General features: G+C 33.1%; 1 protein-coding gene across 1 annotated transcript in view; it reads right to left on the minus strand.

Moving 5' to 3' along the window:
• Positions 1-23173, minus strand: part of LOC128211427 (uncharacterized) — a 112916-nt gene that overhangs the window by 31049 nt on the left and 58694 nt on the right. Inside the window, exons 19-30 of the mRNA XM_052916206.1 lie at positions 21600-22922; positions 16576-16902; positions 15741-15842; positions 13411-13514; positions 10918-11163; positions 9460-9684; positions 9050-9083; positions 3552-3689; positions 3374-3442; positions 1799-1972; positions 1275-1433; positions 233-309 (exon numbers count right to left, since the gene is read on the minus strand). Of these exons, the coding sequence (XP_052772166.1) occupies positions 233-309; positions 1275-1433; positions 1799-1972; positions 3374-3442; positions 3552-3689; positions 9050-9083; positions 9460-9684; positions 10918-11163; positions 13411-13514; positions 15741-15842; positions 16576-16902; positions 21600-22922 (2978 nt within the window). The remainder of the gene's footprint in view (positions 1-232; positions 310-1274; positions 1434-1798; positions 1973-3373; positions 3443-3551; positions 3690-9049; positions 9084-9459; positions 9685-10917; positions 11164-13410; positions 13515-15740; positions 15843-16575; positions 16903-21599; positions 22923-23173) is intronic.

Genomic DNA, 23173 nt, shown 5'->3' on the forward strand with positions numbered 1-23173 from the left:
AACAATCCTAATATTGTCACTTTGTTTTTATATTATAACACTTATTAATTAAGGGTAAAGAACGAAGTTGTCTTTATAAATTGTATTTAGTTTACTACCACAACACAATTTCTTTCTGCATGAATCACCTATATTCATTTTCAAACTCTTTTTATTATTTTATTAAATCTTCAGTTTTCTGTATTAAACCTGTTATTTGAAATTCTATTCTAGCTCATAAACAAAATTTTACCTTCTTTTTCTGATCATCTTGAAAACTTTTCTTTTGTTCTTTTGGTGAGCTTCTATTCACTGTACTTGGCTTGGAAACTGTGTTTAGCAAGAAATAATCAGTCAACACATGAATTTGTAATATGTAGAAATTAATATCTAAGTAATGTTTTTTCTTAATAATAATGATCTCTGTTGTATTTTTGGACTTTATCAGCTACTTAAATGATTACAATGTACATGCTTTTACAGTTATATGTTGAAAAAACATGTAATTTGGGAAATGTTTGCATATTTGAGCATGTGCCATTTTTTTAATAAATCTAATATATACATATACATAATAATCTATTTCCATTTCATCAATTCCATCCATTATGTACAATTTTTTTCCTCCAAAGCTCACTTGTTGTTGTTTTTTAGCCGTAAAGGGTTATAACTCAACCATCATAAAAGCCAGTTTGGTTTCTGCCAACATTTGTATACAGTTTCATTTGAATATCTTGAAAAATTATTAAGTTCTGGCTTAAATTCAATTTTATGCATGACTACAACAACAACATGGTCATGACAATACCTAGACTTTTTTTCAATAAACAGACAAGCTTACAAATACTGTAGCATAACAGTAGATTGAATATCAGAATGATCTGGGGTATTAAAGCATGCTGAAACTCTTCCACTGGTTACATTTAAGCAAGAATTGATTTATAAAGATTTATTTTTCAGATTAACTGAATTATGAAGACAACTGTGAACTTGGGCAAAATCTAATACTGCTCCCATTTTAATAGTCTAGACTTAATATCCTTTTGCCTAGAAATGCTTTAAAAGATTTTTTATATTAAATCTATAGTCTTTTTTTGCCTAAAATGAGTATTGTTACATTCAGTGTTATGAGTTTTGTCCCCGATTGAGGTTTTCAGCCATAAAACAGCGATGTGACACAGTGTATTCGGTTGAAAAATAGTTAGGTGTGACACTTAATCCTTATACAGGATAAAAAAAAGAATAAATGATCAAATGTGTTCAGTACCCTTAAATAAACAAGATTGAAAAGTTACCCGATGCTTTATTACTGAATTCTTTGAACACTCTGGTAGCATTCTGAGTTCCGTCTAACAGCACTGTAACCTTCATCAATCTTTCTATGTTCGGCCCATAATCATAAAACGCATCCATGAAATCCTTCATTAAATTTTTGCCCCGTTGTAAACAAACATCTGAATTACAAAAGGTTCAATATTTAAAAATAGAATAAGCATAGATGCAAAGTCAACAATGATATTGCGTGAATAGACTTAATATGTGTCTGAAACCCTCTTTTTTAATACATATATGGCCTTTTTTAAATTTCACAATGGCTGCAGCTACATTTCTGGTTAATGAATATGTTATTTTCATGTTGAACAAGTTAAGTAAGATTTGATAGGAGCAGATAGGAACTGCTACAGTAAGTGGACAATAATTTGGATGCTGTCCACCCGTCAACACTCATAATACAAATAATATAGTTACTTCATAATGCATTCCAAGCTTACCTTTGAACATAGTCATCATTTGATGTTTGAACACATTCTTTACTTACCTGTTTCCTCAAAATAAAACACAACAGAAAAACTTTTCATGTCAACATCAGCATGCAAAAGGCTTTGTTTAATAACAGATTGTAGTTTCTCCTTTTCTTTCATTTCCATGGTCAAAATTTTCCGACAATTCCATGGAGCTCCATTCAAAGAGAAAAATTTGCCTTTAGAATGCCCTTAAAAATATTGTCATTGTGTTATGTTATGCCAATTATGAGTAAAACTATAAATGAACACAATATTTCAGATTTAAGGCAAAGGAATGTAATGTTTTACTAATAGGAGGTTGTTAATATGTTGGTTAACATTGTTCCCTGAATGTGCCTGACAAGTAACCCTCTAGGTGGAAATCACAACCTATAAAGTTTCATTCATTTCCATCCATGTGTAAAATTTCATGAACTTCCTTGGTATAGTTTATAAGTTGTGCCTGTGTCCACTTGCCCGGTATGGACAAAAAGGATTATGATGATGTGTTTCTGTGATAGTGCTTTATTCCTAGTGAGCAAAAGTAACTGAAGGATAATCTGTTCAATTTTAATACATAACAGCAACTGATGGGATTTAATAAGTAACCATTTGTATGTCATCACAGTCCAATATATTACCGGGTTATCAGTCACAAAGTCTAATATAAACAAATTATGAGTGCAAAATATTTCCGTCTGAATCGCCAGTTTAAAGCGATTTCTGGTAACTATACCAATACCTGTCACACAGACAGCAGGCTCAACTTTTTACCAGAATTTCTTAGTAAAATAATTAAGTCCCTTTTTGCATTATTTGCAAACAGAGTGGTTTTTACCTTGAATAATTAAGTTGGTAGGATGGTTGAAAACCCTTGTTTAAAGTTTCAATGCAATATGTAAAAAGCGATCCTTACATGCCAAAACTGTCACCAGAATCTCTTTTGAATATTGAAAAGCCATAATTTGAAAATAAGTAGGATACAGGTAATTCAGGGATGTGATTGACCTGGCAGCTGAAACAATTTTGCCGATGGGTTTGGGGTTGCTTTAAGAGGGTAAAGCAGAAGAAAAACTGGGTTTTGAGAGGCCCTTGTGAGGGCTCTCCTGACTTCAAAATTGAAGCTAACTGAATTGATAATACTAACAACAACTGAAGTAACAACCAAAAGCAACCATTTTTTTAATATAGTGTTTTTGGTCCTCAGAGCCATAAGATCCGCGGAAATCCGCGCATACGCAGACAAATCACATTCCTGGGTATCTTGATTTATTAAGCAATTTGGACGATTCATGTGGATCGTGGAACATGTGTCCATAGTTTCAGTGCAATACATGTCAATCTGCTGAGATCATGACTTAAATGTGCTAACATGCAAAACAATAACCTGTGTGTAACATAACGCAGATGCATGGATGAGTAGTATAGCTCTAAAAAGCTAAGAGCTAAAAGGTATCAAACATCTGCTTGTCTGTAACTTCTTGACTGTTTGAATAAAAATCCAGTTGATAAAAATGTTGAATTACAGCCTTTCCATTTTAAGAAATATGAAACAGTTGTTTCTTACATTACACAAAATAAGGAAATAATGTTAATCAAAAACTATTTACGTTTTTTGTTCCAATCCTGCACCGTTTTTGATGGCAACTTGCAAATAATTGGGTGATCTTTGGATTTCCCTGAAATAAAATTAATCAGAAGAACAGTCAAATTGAGATCATTAATTACATTTAATTATAAACCACAAATGCAAATATTTGAAATATTAGTAGGTATACAAACATTTACCTTGTTTTAGATTTGAATTGTCGAGTAAGCATACAACAGTATCACAATTGATTATATCAGGAGATCCGACAATTGCCTCTAGTCTTCTTTCTTTAAAATAAAATGCTGGCACAGGTTGTTTGGCACGTCCACCCATTTCTTATAAGAAAAGAGGGTATTATGCAGATCAACAATACATATGTGAGCTCAGTTTAAACATGACTACAGGAACTGAGTGTAAACATATCAGTATAATAATCACTCTAATAGCATCTATGCTAACTAACAGTTAGAAACAAGACTACCATAAGGAAACCTACACTTCTGGCTTATAATGAGCTTCAACAAACCATGCAGACCAAGCATCAAACTAAGGATTCCAAGGTGAGAAATAAGTGCTTATCAGAATGCCGTAATGTTACATTCATGAACAGACAGACATACTTGTTTGTATGATGTATTATGCAGCAAACCATAAAGTGGGGAAGAAAGCTATTTCCCCACATATACATTTGTAGTACTAGTACTTACCAGTACTTATGAAGCTAGTTTTTTTGACAGTAACTAAAACAGATTCCAACATAAGCTCTGCTATATTGAGTAATTTGTACAACATGTGATAATAGTTTCATTAAAATTACTCAATATAGGATACGATGCGACACAAATGCAATTCTCAAAACCCAGAATTATTGATGTGTCTTAAGGACATCTCACATCGATCAATATATTATATGTATGAGATACGGACGAGACACAGATTGCCTAGAGACAACATACCTAAAGCATGGCTACCTAACAGGTGACAAGTCTTCAGAAATTCAAACAGGCCCTATAGGGCTCTGTACAAACCCTTTTCTAAGCAATGGCACATATTCTACCAGGTGAACAGGGAAAAATTCTCTGTACTGCAATGTTTTCACTTTTAACTACTTTTTTGTAATTTGTGATTGACACAAAAAATGTGTGATATTTGATAATGTTCTGAGCAATGATTTTGTAATCTTTGACTTTTTATAACGGTTTTGAAGTCTATTAAAGGTCTATTAATTAATTTGGGTACTTTTGCAAATATTTATATATCATATTGTTTTAATTTTTAAAAGTTTGTTGAAAAGAGACAACACACTATAACTTGCAAAATGGCAACAGTACAACCTTTACCTTTATTCTTTGGGTCAACTTTCATTGGCTGTCGAAACTCGCTTAATATGAAAAATATGCTGGAAATTATTTTTAAAGGTAGACATTTTGTTTTCCGTTTTCCAACTGTTTTGAAATTTTTGTGCTTCGTATAACTTTATTTGGAATACTTGAACCTATTAAATGATTGAACCACTTTGTACGGTTTGACATAACATGCAGTTGTATTTAACCCGTTGGTAGATTTCACGACTATTATGATTAAGTATGCCGACAAAATGGATGACAAAGGTGAAACATTTGACGTTTTGGCAAACGATTTACAAAATTAAGACGAAAAGACATGCTTCCTCACAATGTACAGATCTTTATTCATACGTATGTGCAATGTCACTATTCCCGTTATTTGTCCTCAGTCAGCTGTATTTGCCTTCGCCCTATCGGGCTCAGGCAAATACACAACATTAGCTAATCCGTACTGTTACCCTGACATAACAATTCTCACCGGGTGATATTATGATATTACCCTCACATGGGTCTAAAAATAGACAATTGGAAATTCCACTAGATCGAGTCAACTTTTTGCAGAACTTTTCGACCAAAAACTTATTTGTGAAAATAAAAACTGATTGAGAACTGATCGACAAATTTGTTATTGAATGATTTATCAATTTTAAAATGAAGTTTCTCATTATGTATGTGTTAATTTTTTTTATAAATGTACCAGTGAATTTGATAAATAGAAAATCCTGTAAGAAGACGCTAAAGATAGAAAAGCAATAAACCGGAAACAGTTTATCATATGACATAATAATAAAGCCGGAAAAAAATAATTCATTCATTATCTAGTTGATCACTATGTTCTTGTTGACTCCATGAATATTTGTAGATTATTAAAGTTGTTTTGGTTATAATCATAAAATAAATATCAAATGTCACAGAGGGTGATAGCATATAATGTTAACCATCGAAGCATTATTTATTAATGCTTATCTTATAGTAAAATCTAGAATTCCATAAATAGGATAATCGTGAGGGCCTAAAATTTCTCTCGTAAAGATCACCATGACCTTGACCTGTTCATCGTAAATTCAAACAAGAGGGCCAAGTTGGCCCTATATAGCTTACCTGAGTAAAACTTTGTGCTATAGACTTGTTAATAATTAAAGGGCAATAACAGGGATTTGGCTTCTCTGATGTATTATGCCCATCCACATTCTCACCAAATTTTGTGATGATTGGACAAATGCTTAAAAACTTATTGATAGGACAAGAGCAATTTTAGGTAATTTCTATCATTAAAGCGCAATCAATCTCGGGTAACTACAGCAATGTTGCTAATTATTTAAACAACCTTTCTGACAAATTTCCAGGATATTTGAGCTGAAAATGTTACTTCTAGAGTGTTAACAAGTTTTTCCATATTTGGGCTCTGTGACCTAGTTTTTGACGCCAGATGACCAATATTCCAACTCGTCCGAGTGATTACTGGGACAAACATCCTGACCAAGTTTCGTGACAATTGAGGCAAAAATTTGACCACTAGAGTGTTAACAAACAAAGTGTGGACGGATGACAGATGACGGACAATCATCAATCATAATAATCATCTAACAAGAGCCGTCGTAAGACAGTGCGCTCGACTATGCCGCTTTGACTTAGAAGTGAATACAATAACGATGTAATATTACCAAGTCTCTTTATGTCAAACCTAACTAAAATTATTCGATACATAAGGTAACTTTGATGCTGCCCTCCCACCAGCCCACCCAAACAATGATGCATTTGTCATTCAAGTAACTTCATTTCCATTATGAAAATGTGGTTAAGAATATACATAAATGCCTTTCAAAAGACTTAAAAAAAATAAAATAATTTTTTTTTTAAAAATTCAAGGGCCATAATTTGTATTTAGGGTTAAAATGGTGTTATTTTCTTGTTGTAAGATGGTCATAAATAATTTTGAATTTTATTAAGTGCATTGAATGAACGGTATAGAAGTTTTTTATTAAAATCCCAACTTGCCCTTAATTTTTACTTGCCTAAAACTTTAACCTAAGTCAATCACGTCAATTCAATGGGTTATGGTCCTGAACAATTGTGTGAAGTATTAAGTCAATTGAATGAAGGGTATAGAAGTAATTAATAAATATCCCAACCTGCCCTAAAACTTTAATCTAAGTTCCATAGTCAATCAGGGACCATAATTTGTTTAAAAGATAATATGGAGTAATCTAACTTCATTATGTGATGGCTCTGAACAACTGTGTGAAGTATCAAGTCAATTGAATGAATGGTATTGAAGTTTTAAGTGAAAATCCCAACTTGCCCTAAAACTTTAACCTAAGTCAATCAGGGGCCATAACTTGTATTAAGGATATTATGGAGTTATGAACCCTCATCGTGTGATGGTCCTGAACAACTGTGTGAAGTATTAAGTCAATTGAACAAAGGGTATAGAAGTTATTAATAAATATCCCAACCTGCACGAAAACTTTAACCTAAGTTCCATAGTCAGGGACCATAATCTGTGTACAGAATAACATGGAGTTATCTAACCTCATCATGTGATGGCCCTGAACAACTGTGTGAAGTATTAGGTCAATTGAATAAAGGGTATTGGACTTATAAGTGAATATCCCAAAACTTTAACGGACGCCGACAGTGACGACGGAACGAGTAGTATAGCCCACCTATTCTTTGAATAGTCTAGCTAAAAATCACTTACTGACCACGACCAATTTGCAGTTTCTCACATCAAGTAGTTTTAGATTCAAAAGTGTTAAAACAACGACGAAGCAGAGGATGATAATATCTGCTTTGCCGACGACACAACAATTACAAACTTACTAAAAATAGGCATGCACTGTTACCATTAAAGAATTTAAGAGCGTATTATGGCTTTCATCATATTGACTTATTAATAATAAACAACTTAAAAACAACTTGTGGGCCTTTTTGTTTGTAAATTAACTATGAAAATGTACTTGAAAAATAATATAAGGACTTCAAAACAATATGAATGAGAGTTACACTGTTGCAACAAAAGTTTTTATAAAGTCCACTTAAAAGTAGTTAAAAGCAAATACACAGCAGGACAGAGAATTAACCTTCTCACCTGTAGAGCTATTGTATTTCTAAATAAACAGCTTGTAAAAAAAATGATTATTCAGTCCATTGGAACCAGTATATCCTAAAACTGGGCAGGACACATTTTGAGTGTGGGGTAAATAACATGATACCTAAATATCAGGTTGTAAGTGACATAAAGTGGACAAGAAATACATTTGCAAACTCTTAACCTGGAATGGTGACCCTGACATGGAAGTGTTATCGGAAATATGAGGTATATATGAAGACAAATAGTTATAGTGAAGATGTGATAAGCATCCACTTGATAAAAAGCTGTTCAAAGGGTTTCCACATTTATCAAGAGTAAACTTCAAGATATAACTATTTACATTGTATTTTGACCTAAGGTTGCTAATAATAATACTTGCTATTGTTATAAAGAGGCAAATGTTTAGATTTTAAGGGTCGGCAAAAGTCAATTGAGGAACCAAAATTTTAATTGTTTTAAAAAATCAACTTCTATTTAGTTTTGAGATTCAATATTTAACAAGCATGACTCATATATCCCATGCAACATGAAAATCTGTAATTAGGAATTGAACATTTTTGCAAAATAATATAATTTTATCAGATTTCAAATCAAAAAGCATTTACGTTTTCCCGGAAATGTCTTAATACAAAAAGAATATGTTTGTGAGTCAAATTTATCAGAATGCAGCCAAATCAACAATGTTGTTGAACTTTGTGTTGATTGCAACTATTTTAAAAAAGATAATATGCATTTTTGTAACCTCAGAATTGAATTTCATCCACAAAATTTCATTTTTTTTTTTAATAACTTTCTTATTTGACAAGGTATCATCAAGATCTCTCAAGACATTGTTGAATAGTCTGGGGCATTTTGACATTAAAACGAGGTACTAATTTTGACAGACCTTCCCGTTATAATGTGAATGCTTTTTGATCCAAAGTTTGTTAAAAAATTTGTTTAACTCTTAAACTAACCCAAAACTTGTTGCCAAGAAAAAATGTTTCACTCCCTAAAAAGGTTGTTCATCAAGGCTAAATTAAACAAGTATTTTTTAACTGTTTTAGTTTTTGACATTCCCCATTCACTTTTGCATCGCTGTCAACTTAAAAGATTTCAGTGTCCATGCTAACTTATATATGTAATAATTCTTGATGTGGTATCATTATTATACAGGTTTTTTCCTATTTTTGTCTATTCTCATTTCTTTATGCATTCCAGATTGAGTTCTTTATTCAAACCTACAGAAATATGAATAATTATGTAAAATGGTTACCTTGGGCCATTTCTGCTTGAACCTTCTTGAAAGCCTGAAAAAATAGTCATACAGATATGACAACTTTATAACCTCCAGGTTAAAAGTATGGTATGAAACAAGGTTTTTCAACACTTGAAATTGGACAATTAAGTAAAATAAAACAGAAAAGCAATGAATCAAATTTATAGTGCAATATGTTAAAATATTTTGTCATGCTGTATCATTTTAAAACACTTTTATATCAGTCTATTGGCAAACTAAGTCATTCATTAACATTGTCAATAACAAAAATGTAAGTGCCTTTAACTGGGTTAAAGCGTTGGTCACAATATCAAATGCTTCTAGTAATATAAGAAAGAATGTTCAGCTTGATCATTTACTCATGACATTGAATGGTTTAATGTGATTCCTCAATTTTCTATCCATACCTGAAATGTGTTTTCATCTTTCTCATATATGACAATTTTTATTTCTTGCAGATGGCTCGTGTCGCCATTGAGTTCTACAAAGTCACAGACAGCAAGGAAGATCGCGTTTGCTGCATCCTTGGGATGATAACCCAGATTGCCAGTTCCAAGTGCCGGCAGAGCAATGGAGTGGCAGCTCATTTTGTTTGCTTCATTCAACAGCATTCGAACCATTGCCCGCATATTCTGTAAATATTGAAGTGTTAGAAAAAAAATTCATCAGAGAATTCAGGTGTCCTAGATTCAGCACAAGAACACACTCGTGAGTAACATCTAAGTAATAGTATCGTTCAGGAAAGACCACCCCGCTCTTTCTAAATATTTGGTTTCCATGACCCTTTCAACCCTTACCATGATATCTTATAAACATAAATAGCTTACAGTACCTCGATCATGGTTTGTAACATGCACTGTTTTTTTAATTATGAAATAAATTGTGGCAAATCAAAAGGAGTGTTGAAACAAAAATACCAAAAGCTAGAACCCTTCAGCAAATGTTGATATTTGCTCAAATATTGTCTTTGAAGACCACAATTTTCAATCATGTTTCTAATGCAATTGAAAATTAATTACAGCTGTGGTGTTGCGTCATTGGTTGATTGACATTATCACGTGATATTATCAATGTATTGTTAACAGGTGAACATATCTACAACTTTTGTTAATGTTCCCATGGCCGTGAGGCTAACTGGCTATTTTCTACCTTTTTAACTGTATTTTTTCTGCAATTTCGATATCATAGAGGAACATAACGATACAATAAGTGTTTTCAGATGCATAACCGGGAAAACTAATTTTTGGTAAAAAAATTACAAATTAAATTCATTCCTACAGACTTGGCATTAAAATGTGCTAAGAGCATATGCATAAAATGTTTCATTACATTTTAACTGTTTCAGAATTTATAGTTCCAACTTTGTGACAAATTTGGTTCTATTATTATTAAAAAGCAGTTTGACAGATCCAATAATGAAGTCAACTTACATAATTATAATGGAAATAGGGATCTGGTTAACTGGTGGTAAGCTGGCGCCTTTTAAGTTACAGTTTTTTTACAGGTACATTAATATTAATGAAATTTGCAAGACTCTCATGACTTGTATTACGTTAAAGGCACAAGCTTACCACCAGCTTATTATCGGCTTACCAGATCATATTCTTAAAAGAAACTATTCAAGAAGAAACCCCATAACATTATTTGTATCTTTATTTTTATACCTTGAAACCAGGTGCAGTTATATGTCAAATTGCAAGAGATTGGCCAATACTGCCATCTATGACTGTGCCAACTAACATGATGATTAAAAAAGTCATTATTATTACTTATAATAACTGTTATAGAAATAAGTCACAACGTTGCCAAATTAAATCTACCCTTTTTATCAAAATGAAATGCCTGAAGTGAAAAAGATATCATACCAATAGACAGATATCCTTCTGGTCAATGTCTTTCAATGGCTCGAGGGCACAGTGAAATATATGCTTACAATTGCTTAGATCAAACGCCTCAGTAACTATGTAATCCCAGAAGTTGAAGTTGATCTTTTTAGCTTCTTTATTCACAGTTTTTTGCAGTTTTTTTCCTGCATATTTATTTATCTTTGCAGACACATATCCTTGTTCCAAGTCCAAGTCTTCATTTGTCGAGTTAACAATCACATCTGCCTGAAACAAATAAGAGAAAAAAAGTCATGAATCTAAAGTGCAGAACCACATTCCACCAATAAACATGCATTAAAAATATTTTAAAAATGATAAAGCAGATTTATAGCTAGGGGCTCAAAGTTAAAGGTCATGATTGTCCGATTTTGCCATGCTGAGTCAGGCACAATATTGATCCTTACTATAGCTGAGACACATACATAATAAAATGCCTACGATTTATATATGTAGTTGTAGGCTTTTGATGAGGTTTTTTCTGTCCATTTCATGAACGCTAGTTTTTACATAGAATGATTATGTATTAAAAACAAATAGACATAACATGGCATCATTGTGCACTGTCAATGTGTGAAGGTGTGAATAACTCCCTCTACCTTAAAGCCGCTTCCTTGTTATTACCAAGAGTACAAACTGTTGCGATGACAGTGTTGTTTGTTCCATTAAACCACATGTTTGAAATACTTTACTTAGTTGTTGAGAATATTAAAGTACAAAAGGCAGTCCAAAGGATGGATGTATCCCCTGCCGTTGTTTTTTAAGAAGGTTAGGTTTTTTTCTAAATACTGACATAATGAAATTGAAGAGATCCCGGAGAAATGTTTATGTTGTCACAACAAAAGTTTCAAATAAGTATGTCACTCAATGAGGAAAACATTTGTACCAAGTAATATGGCAATCCATCAATGCATCGGTAAGTTATAGTGCAGACACAAGCGTGTAATCTGACCTTTAAATGTCTTGCATGACCTTGACCATTGAGATGTGGACCTTGGTCAAGGTCACTGCACATCATCACAATGAGGAAAACATTTGTACCAAGTTATATGGTAATCAATCAATGCATAAGAATAAAAGGCTGTACTTTATACAATTCATGTCAACAACAAATAATATGAGGGCTTCATGTAGAGGATTGGGATGACAGATTCAAATTGTTGTTTACTGATAACTTAATGCAGCATTGTAATCAACATCAAAATCATGATAAATTGAAGAAATGTTACAAGTGATGAAGGTAAAAATATAATATTATTTTGTTTACTTTTGTCCCTATTTTCTATTATGTTTCAATAACAACATGTTTAAGTGCATTTCTTTCTTTATAATTTTGCAGGTGAGAAAATTTTCCATGTGTATGATAAACATTTTATTTTATATTGAGCTTTTTTTTATAGATTGCAACAGATTATCTTTTCCATACAATTTTTCAAGTAAAATTTAAGCGTACTCTGTATAATAAACATCTTTAGGCATATACAAAAACAAGAAAGGTCACCATGTGATGAAACCAGGTTCTCAATGATTGACAGTCTCAAGAACTTCAGCTTGTGTTTTTCTATTTGTAGTAACAGTGACCTTGACCCTAGGGACCCCAAGCGCAATCCCATGAAAGGTCTCCATAAACTCTTCCTTCATACCAAGTTTTGTCAAGATATGTCAACCCTGACTTAAGTTATTCAGTTTCAACCCTTTTTCTATTTTTTAGTAACAGTGACCTTGACCCTAGGGGCCCCAAATGCAATCCCATGAAAGGTCTCCATAAACTCTTCCTTTATACCAAGTTTGGAAAAGGTATGTGAACCCTAACTTAAGTTATTCAGTTTCAACTGTTGTTTTTTTGCAACAGTGACCTTGACCTTGACCCTAGGGACCCCAAACCCAATCCCATGAAAGATATCTATAAACTCTTCTTATAGACCAAGTTTGGTGAAGATATGTCAACCTTTACTGAAATTATTCAGTTTTATAGGTGAGTTGGCGCCGTCCGGCAGCCCGCCCAAACAACGACGTTCGTCACTCTTATTACCAGTTTTCACTATGTGAAAACCTGGTTAAAAAGAAAACCAGAAGGATACGTCTTTTTCAAAATCACATTTGTATTGTATATTATTGGAGTCAGTGCTTCAAATTGGTATCAATGGTTAATAGTTGTTATTCTGTTTTATCTTCTTTAACCTTATTTGCACTGATCAGCTAGTATTCGGATTTTTCAGAAGAGTTGACACAAGGTTTGAAAAAAATATAGAATTCCGAATAGGGCAAAACTGGGCTATGCTCTTTATTGCCATGACAACATAATAGAAAATTTTAATCTTATGTCTAGTCAACAGCACAGTATACTATATCTATTACCACTTTTAACATTTTATCCTTCCATCTAGTATATACAAGTTGATTTGCTACACAAATGCTTAATTCAGCTCTACAAAGAAAAGAGTCAAAGAACTCAAATATCCAATAACATTTTACCTTGACAGATATTATTTCTTCTTTCAAAACATGAACTTTCAGTTTACTTGATTCTGTTCGGCTTCCTCCAGTTGTTTCATTTGCAGATCTTGAGGCTTCATTTTCTGAATGAAATACATCAAAACTTAAAACAACAATCTTATTATCCTTGTGTCCTTGATTATTGCTTTTAATTGTATGATGTTCAAAGAAATAGTAAGGTTTAAATATACCAAACAACATGCCTATATATTATAAGCATTTTCAAATCTTATTAAGACATTGATTTCTTTTCTTTTTCTTTTTATACCCAGAAGCATTCTTCACATTAAGTATAAACTTTTTTAAACGGTAAAATATATTTTTGCATTATTTTAAGTTTAACTATTTTGTACTTCATGAAGACAAACATTCTGATCAAGTTTCACAAAGATGGAACCAAAAAAAGCAGCTTCTACAGCATAAGTAAGTTTCTAAAAAGCAAAAGAAGTCTCTTGAGTAAACAAAGATTTGACCGTAAGTGAACTAATTTTTTAACCAAGACGGTAACCCATTTTCTAACCTGTTTAAAATTTCATCAATACAACCATTCTGACCAATTTTCAGAAGAATAAAGTTGTGGCCTCTAACATGTACATCAGTGCTACTGCTTGGACTAAATAGCAGGGGGAGCACCCTGCTGCCCTTTTCCAGCACCTTGTTGTCTTTTTATTACAACCTGCTGTGCTCTTTTGTTTGACTAAGTGCTGTTGTTTAAAAATAACTATATTTGAAATCTATTGGACATAAAGTCAAGACACTTTTCAGAAAAAAAACATAAACTATTCTAACACTTAAGTAAAGATACTTTTGTACCAGCTATGTTTTTTTTATAATATTCATAACAAAAGATTAGTATTGAAAGTACAACACAAACGCAATATGAATTGAAACATTGATCGTTGCAAGTGCCCCATTTAGGGTCATTCGGTACCCATTGAAAGTGCCCTTTCTGGCATAGCGCCCTACACTTTCCAGATCCTGGCTGGAGCACTGGTGTACACAAATAAATTATTGACGATTGACGCCAGATGCATGAAATCCTTAGTTAACCTACCACAATAACTCATCCAAGCACTTTGTGCTCAGAGAGTTAATTAAAAAAGGGTGAATGCTTGTGCTATTCCCAACCAAGAAAATGAAATATATACTAAACAAACTTTACTCATTACGCCTAAATAAATAAATTGTTTGGTTAGGTTAACATCCTTTTCAAAAATAGGTAGGGTAGGAAGGCTGTTTTTTTTGTTTTTTTTTATAAGGCTTTATATAAGAATGTTATTTTCATCATTGGAGAATAGTGTTAAAGATATCTTCTGTATAAGCATTTAAGTTTTTTAAAGTTTTTTTTTTAGTTTTTCATTTTTTTTTCAAATTGACAATAAAAATGGTAGGGTCGGCGCCTATTCCTTAGGTAGGGTCGGGTTACCCAAACCAAATGTATTTTTTTTGTAGGCCTTCGCAAAAGTTTGCCTATGTTTGCATTGTTATTCACAAAACAACTTCGAAAATACAACAGATTCAAGAGAAATAATTTCTTAATTAAAATGATCAAAATTGAAATAATTGCTTTCAAACAACTGTAAATGAAACACCTAAAAAAGTTAATAAATCCGTGATATTTTCTCATATTTACACCTAACCAGCAAAAAATATAACTCAATTCATTTCAATAAAATGCCATTTTCAAAAAAAAATACACAAATATCCGTCTATACGTACACTATAAAAAGTATATAAAATAAATTAAACAAAATAAGTCTTAAAAAATCATTAATTTCAAAACTTATTTTTTTCCTTCTATGTCTATAATATGGTCAGCAAATCTCTTCTATTTATATATCATCAGCACTTCAGCCTGTCAAAATGGCGTGCATTTGTTATTCCCAAGTGGGCTATCACCTGATGTTTTCAGCGGGGAAACTGTGCGCAGGGGATGAGATCATTGTGTCATGTGATTGAATGATGCGCTTTAAGTGGAGAGTAATTCTTTGTTTACATTTCGATGTTCATTCATTTTTGGGCGCACTTTCTCAAACTATATTTTTGTTGGTAAAGAGGCAGACGACACTTGTTACTGTTAATAGGCAATTTATGTTGTGAGTGTGGAGTTTGTGGCTACACTGAACAGGGTTGAAAACAACCCTGTTCAAAAACAGAGGTAAAATTTGAATTAAAGATGGTTTGAGAATATATCTCCAGGGAAAGTTCAGTAATAGTGCAAGGTTTCTTTTCTTTACTTTATAAAGCTTGCAGTGCAAACTTAAAGAACAAATTCTAAATGGTTCAAGACATGAAATAAATGTAGTTACCTGCTGCCAGCTGATTCGCAGCAGTGCTTGTAATTGTATCACTGTTTTGATCGACCCCTTCTGGTGCATGTGCAAGTTCATCATTTGTTGAACTTGTTTCTTCTACAATAAAAGAAAAGCTATCATTCATAGAGAGGCAAACTATTGTGTTTTAAATACTGTATAGCTTGTTGTGTTGGGCGATGACAATTTTGTTTTTCATTCAAACATTCAAATAGACTCATACAGGGGAATTGTTTTAAATGAAATGCAAAGTATATCATTGCACCAACAACTTGAAAATCTTATTTCACATTATAATCCAGTCTCCATTTTCAACAGTTGTTTAAAAAAAATATCAATTTAAACACATCATATCTTTGTCTTAAAATATTCATAATATATTAGTTAGGACATTTTAATATAAATTATTGCATTTTTATAAAAAAGAAATAATTTTAAAAAGATCTCAAACTGTGAATTTACATAGAGAAGAGTCATATTTAAAAAAAATATTTTTGCGGAGAAACCTTGATTTCAATGATAATATGAAAAATAAATTAATATCCTCCTTTCATCGAAAAGACTGATTAATAAAGAGAAATAAAAAAAAAATGTCTGTATTTAAACTTATAGTATTTAAAAACCATAAACATCATACTAGAATGCACACAATGGGGCACTTTGCAGAATATTTGGACTAAAAACATATTTTTGAAAATTATTTTCTATATATATCTATAAGAATCTATATATTATAAACACATGTATACGTGTGAAGTCATCTGGCAAATATAAATCAACAAATATATGTTTGATACATACACGTATAATGATAATGATAAAATGTTCTTGCCATAATCATTCGGCTTTCCTTCTCGTAGTATTTGCTGACAAGTTCTGTACCCAAATTCATCTGAGGTACACAAAAAGAAGAAATATGGACTACCTGCATTTTGCTTGAAAAATTCAAAAATCGCAGACAGAACAAATTTCAAGTACTTGTATCCATTTGTCCACGATTTACTTTCACTACACGCAACTGCTACTTTAAAACAGTTTCCTTTCTCTATCTCAACTAGAGCATATGTCATTGACTCGGCTACTTTATACTTTGCCCGCATTTCCTCATGTCTCCCCTGAGGATACTCAACAACAATCTGATTTCCACTTCTTGAAAAAGCTGAAAAAAATGGGGGAAAAAACACCTAGAAATAGTAGGTTATATGTGTGGAAATGAATGGGACACTAATCACATTTATCAAAGAAAACATTTAAGTTGAGTTCAATACTTTGATTAGTTTTTCTTCAATATACTGAAAAACAATATTTGTGAACATTGTTGTATATATGTACAAGTGTCATGATCATTATTGCGTCAGGTCCCAATGATTTTTTTTCTTAAAAAAAATACAAATGATTTTATTACATTTAGTCCTTTGATAATTGATTTTTTTTCTAAAAAAACAGCATAAGGTCTTCAAGATGCAGCTAATCCTTGGCAGTATACTAATTTCTTGTAACAACATTAGATATCCCTTTTAGTATACTAATTTCTTGTAACAACATTAGATATCCCTTTTATCAACTGTATCAAGGAAATGCTTTTTGAGGGAAACAAATCTCCCTGCTACCTCTTAAAGAAGAAAATGAAGTGTATTAAAAGACTTACTAAGGCTGACTTCTTCTTAACTAATATTGTTAAAAATATCAATTAAGGTTTCCTTTTAAAAAATACTGCAAGAAAGATGTACTAGATGCATTGCCTTATTGGTAACCAGTCTTCGACGTAACCCACTCGACCATCGACTAAAAAATCAAGTCACTAGCCCGCCCTGTCGAGTGTTTTTTTTCAAAAAAATAATTATCCGAAATGTTTTACCTATCGGTATCCGTATCTGTTACAACAGGCTACCTAGACGCTTATTGAAATGCGGTTAATAGACGCTTGCACCATGACTGGTTTACCGCTATTCGCATCAGATCGATAAACGCTTATTCAAAATGTAACATTTCGTCTACTTGAGGGACGCTTGAAAAATTGAGAACGGGATACAGTCTATTTTTATGTCACTTCTACATAATTTCGAAGGAGCTACCCCGAAAAGAAAGGCTCCTGGTGACAATCCTGATGCTGATGCATTACTTTTAGTCAACTACGACATCACTGGTGCCAGAGAAGATGATGTATGATGGAGACGATAATGACGGAGAAAGCAACTGCGAGATGTCAGAAGACCTTGTGTTTTCATTGTTGATGGAATACAGTAGAGATTAAAATGAGAAAACAGTTTACTGGTGTTATAGCTTTATTACCTTACACATATATTAAAATATCTCTGTTAAAAAGTTAATTTGGTTAGGGCTAGTGAAACTTGATTCAGCTAGTGCTTTTTCCAGGCTGCTAGCCCGACTGGGCTAGTGCTTGAAAAAAATTAGTGCGAAGACTGGGTAACATATAACAATGAAAGGCTACCGGTATGTGGGAGTGTACAGTATGACACAGGTGATGAATGCAAACATGATTATAATTAAACATATAACAATCTGAACCAAACATTTTTGAGAATCAAGCTTTAATATCATTGAAGTAGGCGATATAAATTGTTACAAAAATAATACACCACAACATTTTTCTTCTATGTCAAATATAATTTATTCAAAAATAATAATTAAGAACTAAAAACAAACTAGAGACTAGAACAAGAGGGCCCTAAAACGCTCACCTAAGCAAAGGGCCACAACTCTGTGATAAAGCATTAATAAAAATGTTGCAATTTAAACATATCTTTACTGATGGCGATGCCTTATTTTATATTTGTAAAGGGTCATGTAATGAAACTACCTGTAAAGTTTCATTGTATTTGGCGTGGTAGTTTCAGAGATTTTTTTTAAAGCAAAACAGTAGGTCGGCCATTTTGTTGTTGTTGTTGTTGATCTATCTAAATACCTTGTTGTATTTTTGTAGAGGGTCATGCAGTGAAGCTTGCAGTAAAGTTTCAGTGAATTTGGCCTGGTAGTTTCAGAGGAGATGTTTCTTAAAGCTGTTGTTGTTGTTGTTGATCAATTGTGACCCCTTGTTGTACTGTTGTAGAGGGTCACCAAAGGAAGCTTTCTTTAAAGTTTCATTGAATTTGGACCGATAGTTATAGAGGAGATGTTTTTTTACAGCAAAACAGGAAGGCGGCTATTTTGTTGTTGTTGTTGTTAATCAATTGTGACCCCTTGTTGTATTTTTGTAGATGGTTACCCAAGGAAGCTTCCTGTAAGGTTTCATTGAATTTGGAGAGGCAGTTTCAGAGGAGATGTTTTATAAAGCTAAACAGGAAGGCAGCCATTTTGTTGTTGTTGTTGTTGTTGATCAACTGTGACATGTGACCCATTGTTGTATTTTTGTAGAGGGTCACCAAAGGAAGCTTTCTTTAAAGTTTCATTGAATTTAAACTGGTAGTTTCAGAGAAGATGTTTTATTACAGCAAAACAGGAAGGCGGCTATTTTGTTGTTGTTGTTGTTAATCAATTGTGACCCCTTGTTGTATTTTTGTAGATGGTTACCCAAGGAAGCTTCTTGTAAAGTTTCATTGAATTTGGAGAGGCAGTTTCAGAGGAGATGTTTTTTAAAGCTAAACAGGAAGGCAGCCATTTTGTTGTTGTTGTTGTTGTTGTTGTTGATCAATTGTGACACGTGACCCATTGTTGTATTTTTGTAGAGGGTCACCGAAGGAAGCTTCCTGTAAAGTTTCATTGAATTTAAACTGGTAGTTTCAGAGAAGATGCTTTTTAAAGCAAAACAGTAAGTTGGCCATTTTGTTGTTGTTGTTGTTGATCAAGGGTCACCCAAGGAAGCCACCTGTAAAGTTTCATTGAATCTGGACTGGTAGTTTTAGAGGAGATGTTTTTTAAAGCAAAACAGAATGTTGGCCATTTCGTTTTTGTTGCTGTTGTTGTTGATCAATCAGAGGTGATGTTTTTTTAAAGCAAAACAGTCAGCCATTTTGTTGTTGTTGCTGTTGTTGGTTTTTTGCTGATCAATTGTGACCCCTTGTTGTATTTTTGTAGATGGTCATCCCAGGAAGCTTCCTGTAAAGTTTCATTGAATTTGGAGTGGTAGTTTCAGAGGGGATGTTTGTTTAAAGCAAAACAGGAAGTCGGCAATTTTGTTGTTGTTGTCAATCATGACCCCTTGTTGTATTTTTGTAGAGGGTCACCCAAGGAAGCTTCCTGTGAGGTTTCATTTAATTAGGCCAGGTAGTTTCAGAGGATAAATTTTTTAAGCAATTGTTGACAGACGGACTGACGGACAGAGGGATGACAAAGACCAATCACAATAGCTCAACTTGAGCACTTTGTGCTCTGGTGAGCTAAAAACCACTTGTCCCTCCCATTGTGTTGTCCTGGGTGAGAAATAATCAATGATGAAATTTGGACATTTGGGCTGCAGACGAACAAACATACATGTAGGTGCTTTTACTGGTCATGACTAAGATGCATATCAAGTATTAAGTTTCTGGGTCAAAGTATGAAGTTCCTTGGTCCAAGCATTTTTTGGTTTATTGAGGTGAAAGAAGTGTGAAAAAGGGACTGGTGACCAACAAATTAATTTTCACCTGAGAGCCAGTGACCTTGACCTTCTGACCTCAAAATCAATATGGGTCATTTACTTATCAAGACTAACTAGCAAACCAAGTTCCTGGGCAATCATTCTTTAGTTATTTAGCGGACACCGTTCCCCTTGACCTTTTTACTTCTGATCCAAAAAGGTGTCATCAACTAGTCATGACCAACTGGCATAATAAGTATGAAGATCCTGGGTTCAAGTGTTCTTAAGTTATTGAGTGGAAACTGTTTGCACCTCAAGGTCACTCAACCTTGACCTTAGACCTACTGATTAACAAATCATTAGGGGTCACCTACTTGTCATGACCAAGTTATTGATCAGAAAAAAAGTGTGATGTAAAGACTGAATGACTGACAGGCTGACAGAATGGCTGACAGACTGACTTACAGCATAATAAAGTGTAGAGGATTTTTTTATAAATAAGCTGAGCTTCTGTCATCAAGTTAATGAGGCTAAATATATTATTATAACCACTTGTTTTATTGAACATGCGATATACATGTTAACTTCATAAAAAAAATATATGGGTTTTAGGAAATTTAACTTATGTTAGAAAATTGCTTAATTGTTACTTAGATCATGTTTAACCCTTTAGCGCATGTATACGAGATAGGCCGACAAAGCTCATTAGCAGATGTAAACGAATCTGGCCTACCCTATACACTACTGGATGTATATGCATCTCCCACATATTTCAATAGGGTCATTTCAATACTTCAATTTTGTATCTTTCTTTTAGTTAACAATATCCCGGACAGGGCTTCTAAAAACCGGCAATTTGCTGGTCTGGACCGATTTTGGCCAAGCCAGACCGATTTCAGTTTCAAAAAGTGTAAAAAAATTTGGTCCGAAATTTTCTCATTTGATTTAATGAAGTTATGACATTTTAAAGAAATTTAACAATTCCATCTTAGAAATGCATTCACAGATGAAATAAAATAATTCTATATTTCATCATTGACACCATTTTTTAGATAATTTAATTATCTATAAAAAATGTATTCACATAAAAAAGATTTGGCCACAATTATTTGGAGTTATATTAAGTTAAAGGTCATACTGCTGTAATAATTTGCTCTTTTTCGATTTCCCTAAAATTCCTATACAGATAAGGACTGCTTATCAGTAAGTTGGCTAATGACTGGGAGGTGTAATCTGGCCACTTGCCTATGTGCTAAAGGGTTAATGAATACCAGCCATGGCCTTCTTTGGGCATTGTAAACCCAAAACCAGTATTCTGAGCTATTAAATGTAGTACTCACATTTGCTAACATCTTCCATGCTTTCATTTTCCTTTAGAACAACAATAGCGTCTGCGTCTAAATTCACAGCTTCAACATTTGAAACTGCAATGGTTTGGCCATTTGCATTCGCAATAGAGTACTTGAATGCCTCTCCAAGATCTTTAAATGTATCAGCAGTTGAATGGAAGGAATCTTCTTTTGTTGATTTTTTAAATGAACACAAATCTTCTAAATCTTTCTTTATGTCTGCAGCATCTTCTTGATAGCAAAACACAATGAAAGTGTAGACTTCATCCAAACTCCAATCAATTTTTACATGTAAAACATTGTGCATTTCTTTCATTTTCTTAATTATTAAAGGGGGCAAAGCAGAGTTACCAGTCTCACAGGAATGTTCAACTTTTTTGATTGCTTTCTTCAATTTGCTAACCACTTCATCAGCAGATGGTGATGAAGAACACCATACAATTATTTGATTTTTCTCAGAAAGCGTGTCCCAAAAAACTGTTCCAAGCTCGCCATAACGTTTTGACATGTACTCGTTTAATATGACAGGCAACTTGGGGATGAATTCACCATATTGAACATTACTCATGGTCACTCTACAATAATGTATTTCCTTTTGAAACCACTCTTGACAATCCAGTGACCCATTTATTACAATGTCTGCAGTGTTACCTTTTTCATTCTTAACTTTGTATTCAGCATCAGGAAACTTTGTTCTAAATTCTGATTTAAATGAAGACTGTGATATGATTTTTACAACCATTGTTGGGACATTTCTAAGAACTATCTCTTTTCTTTTCTGCTTTACAACACTTAATTGGGATCCAAAAGCACTAGAATTATCAAGACTATGTTGTCTGGTTGTTGGTCTCCCAGCATGGTCTTGTTCCAGCATATCTCGGGTGTTTCCCTGTTTTTCAACATTTTCTTTGACCGACTTATCTTTTTCTTGAGCAAATGATGAGTCTTTACAATGAGCCATGCCATTTTGCTCGCCAGAAGGTAGTTGTGGAACTTCATTTGACTTCAGAATGTTGCCCTCAGTAAACAAAACAAAAAGTCTACCATCAACACATAAGAGGTCCCCTTCAAAGTAAGCATTCTTTGCCTCACCCAAAGATAGCAAACACATAGGTTTATCTATGCTTTGAACAACTAAAATAGAACCTTGAGATATGATACAGAATTTGTCATTAGATACAGGTTTTTCTAGATGTGCAGCTTCCGATTTACTTCTTGGATGCTTGGTATTCATACATTCAAAGGATGTTCCAGCGGGTGAGAATTCACTTTGGGTCTTGTTTTCAATCTTTTCCTGTTCTTTGCAATCTTCTTCTAAAAAGAGAAGTTAAATTTCTTTTTCAACTGTACAAGGGACATCACTGAACAATAATTCAAAGCATGCGTTTTTAGCCTTGATAATGACATACACATTTTCTCCAACAAAATGTGATTATCTTGACTCCTGTTTAGAGATATGACCAAGGTGTAAGTTTTTGCAACAACATCACCACCACTCACAAAACCTTTTTGGTTTTTGAAAAATAGACAAACAAAAGATCTAATAACGATTTCTCTGGCAATTA

Source organism: Mya arenaria, chromosome 12 (assembly GCF_026914265.1).
Source record: "Mya arenaria isolate MELC-2E11 chromosome 12, ASM2691426v1".
Lineage (NCBI taxonomy): Eukaryota > Metazoa > Mollusca > Bivalvia > Myida > Myidae > Mya > Mya arenaria.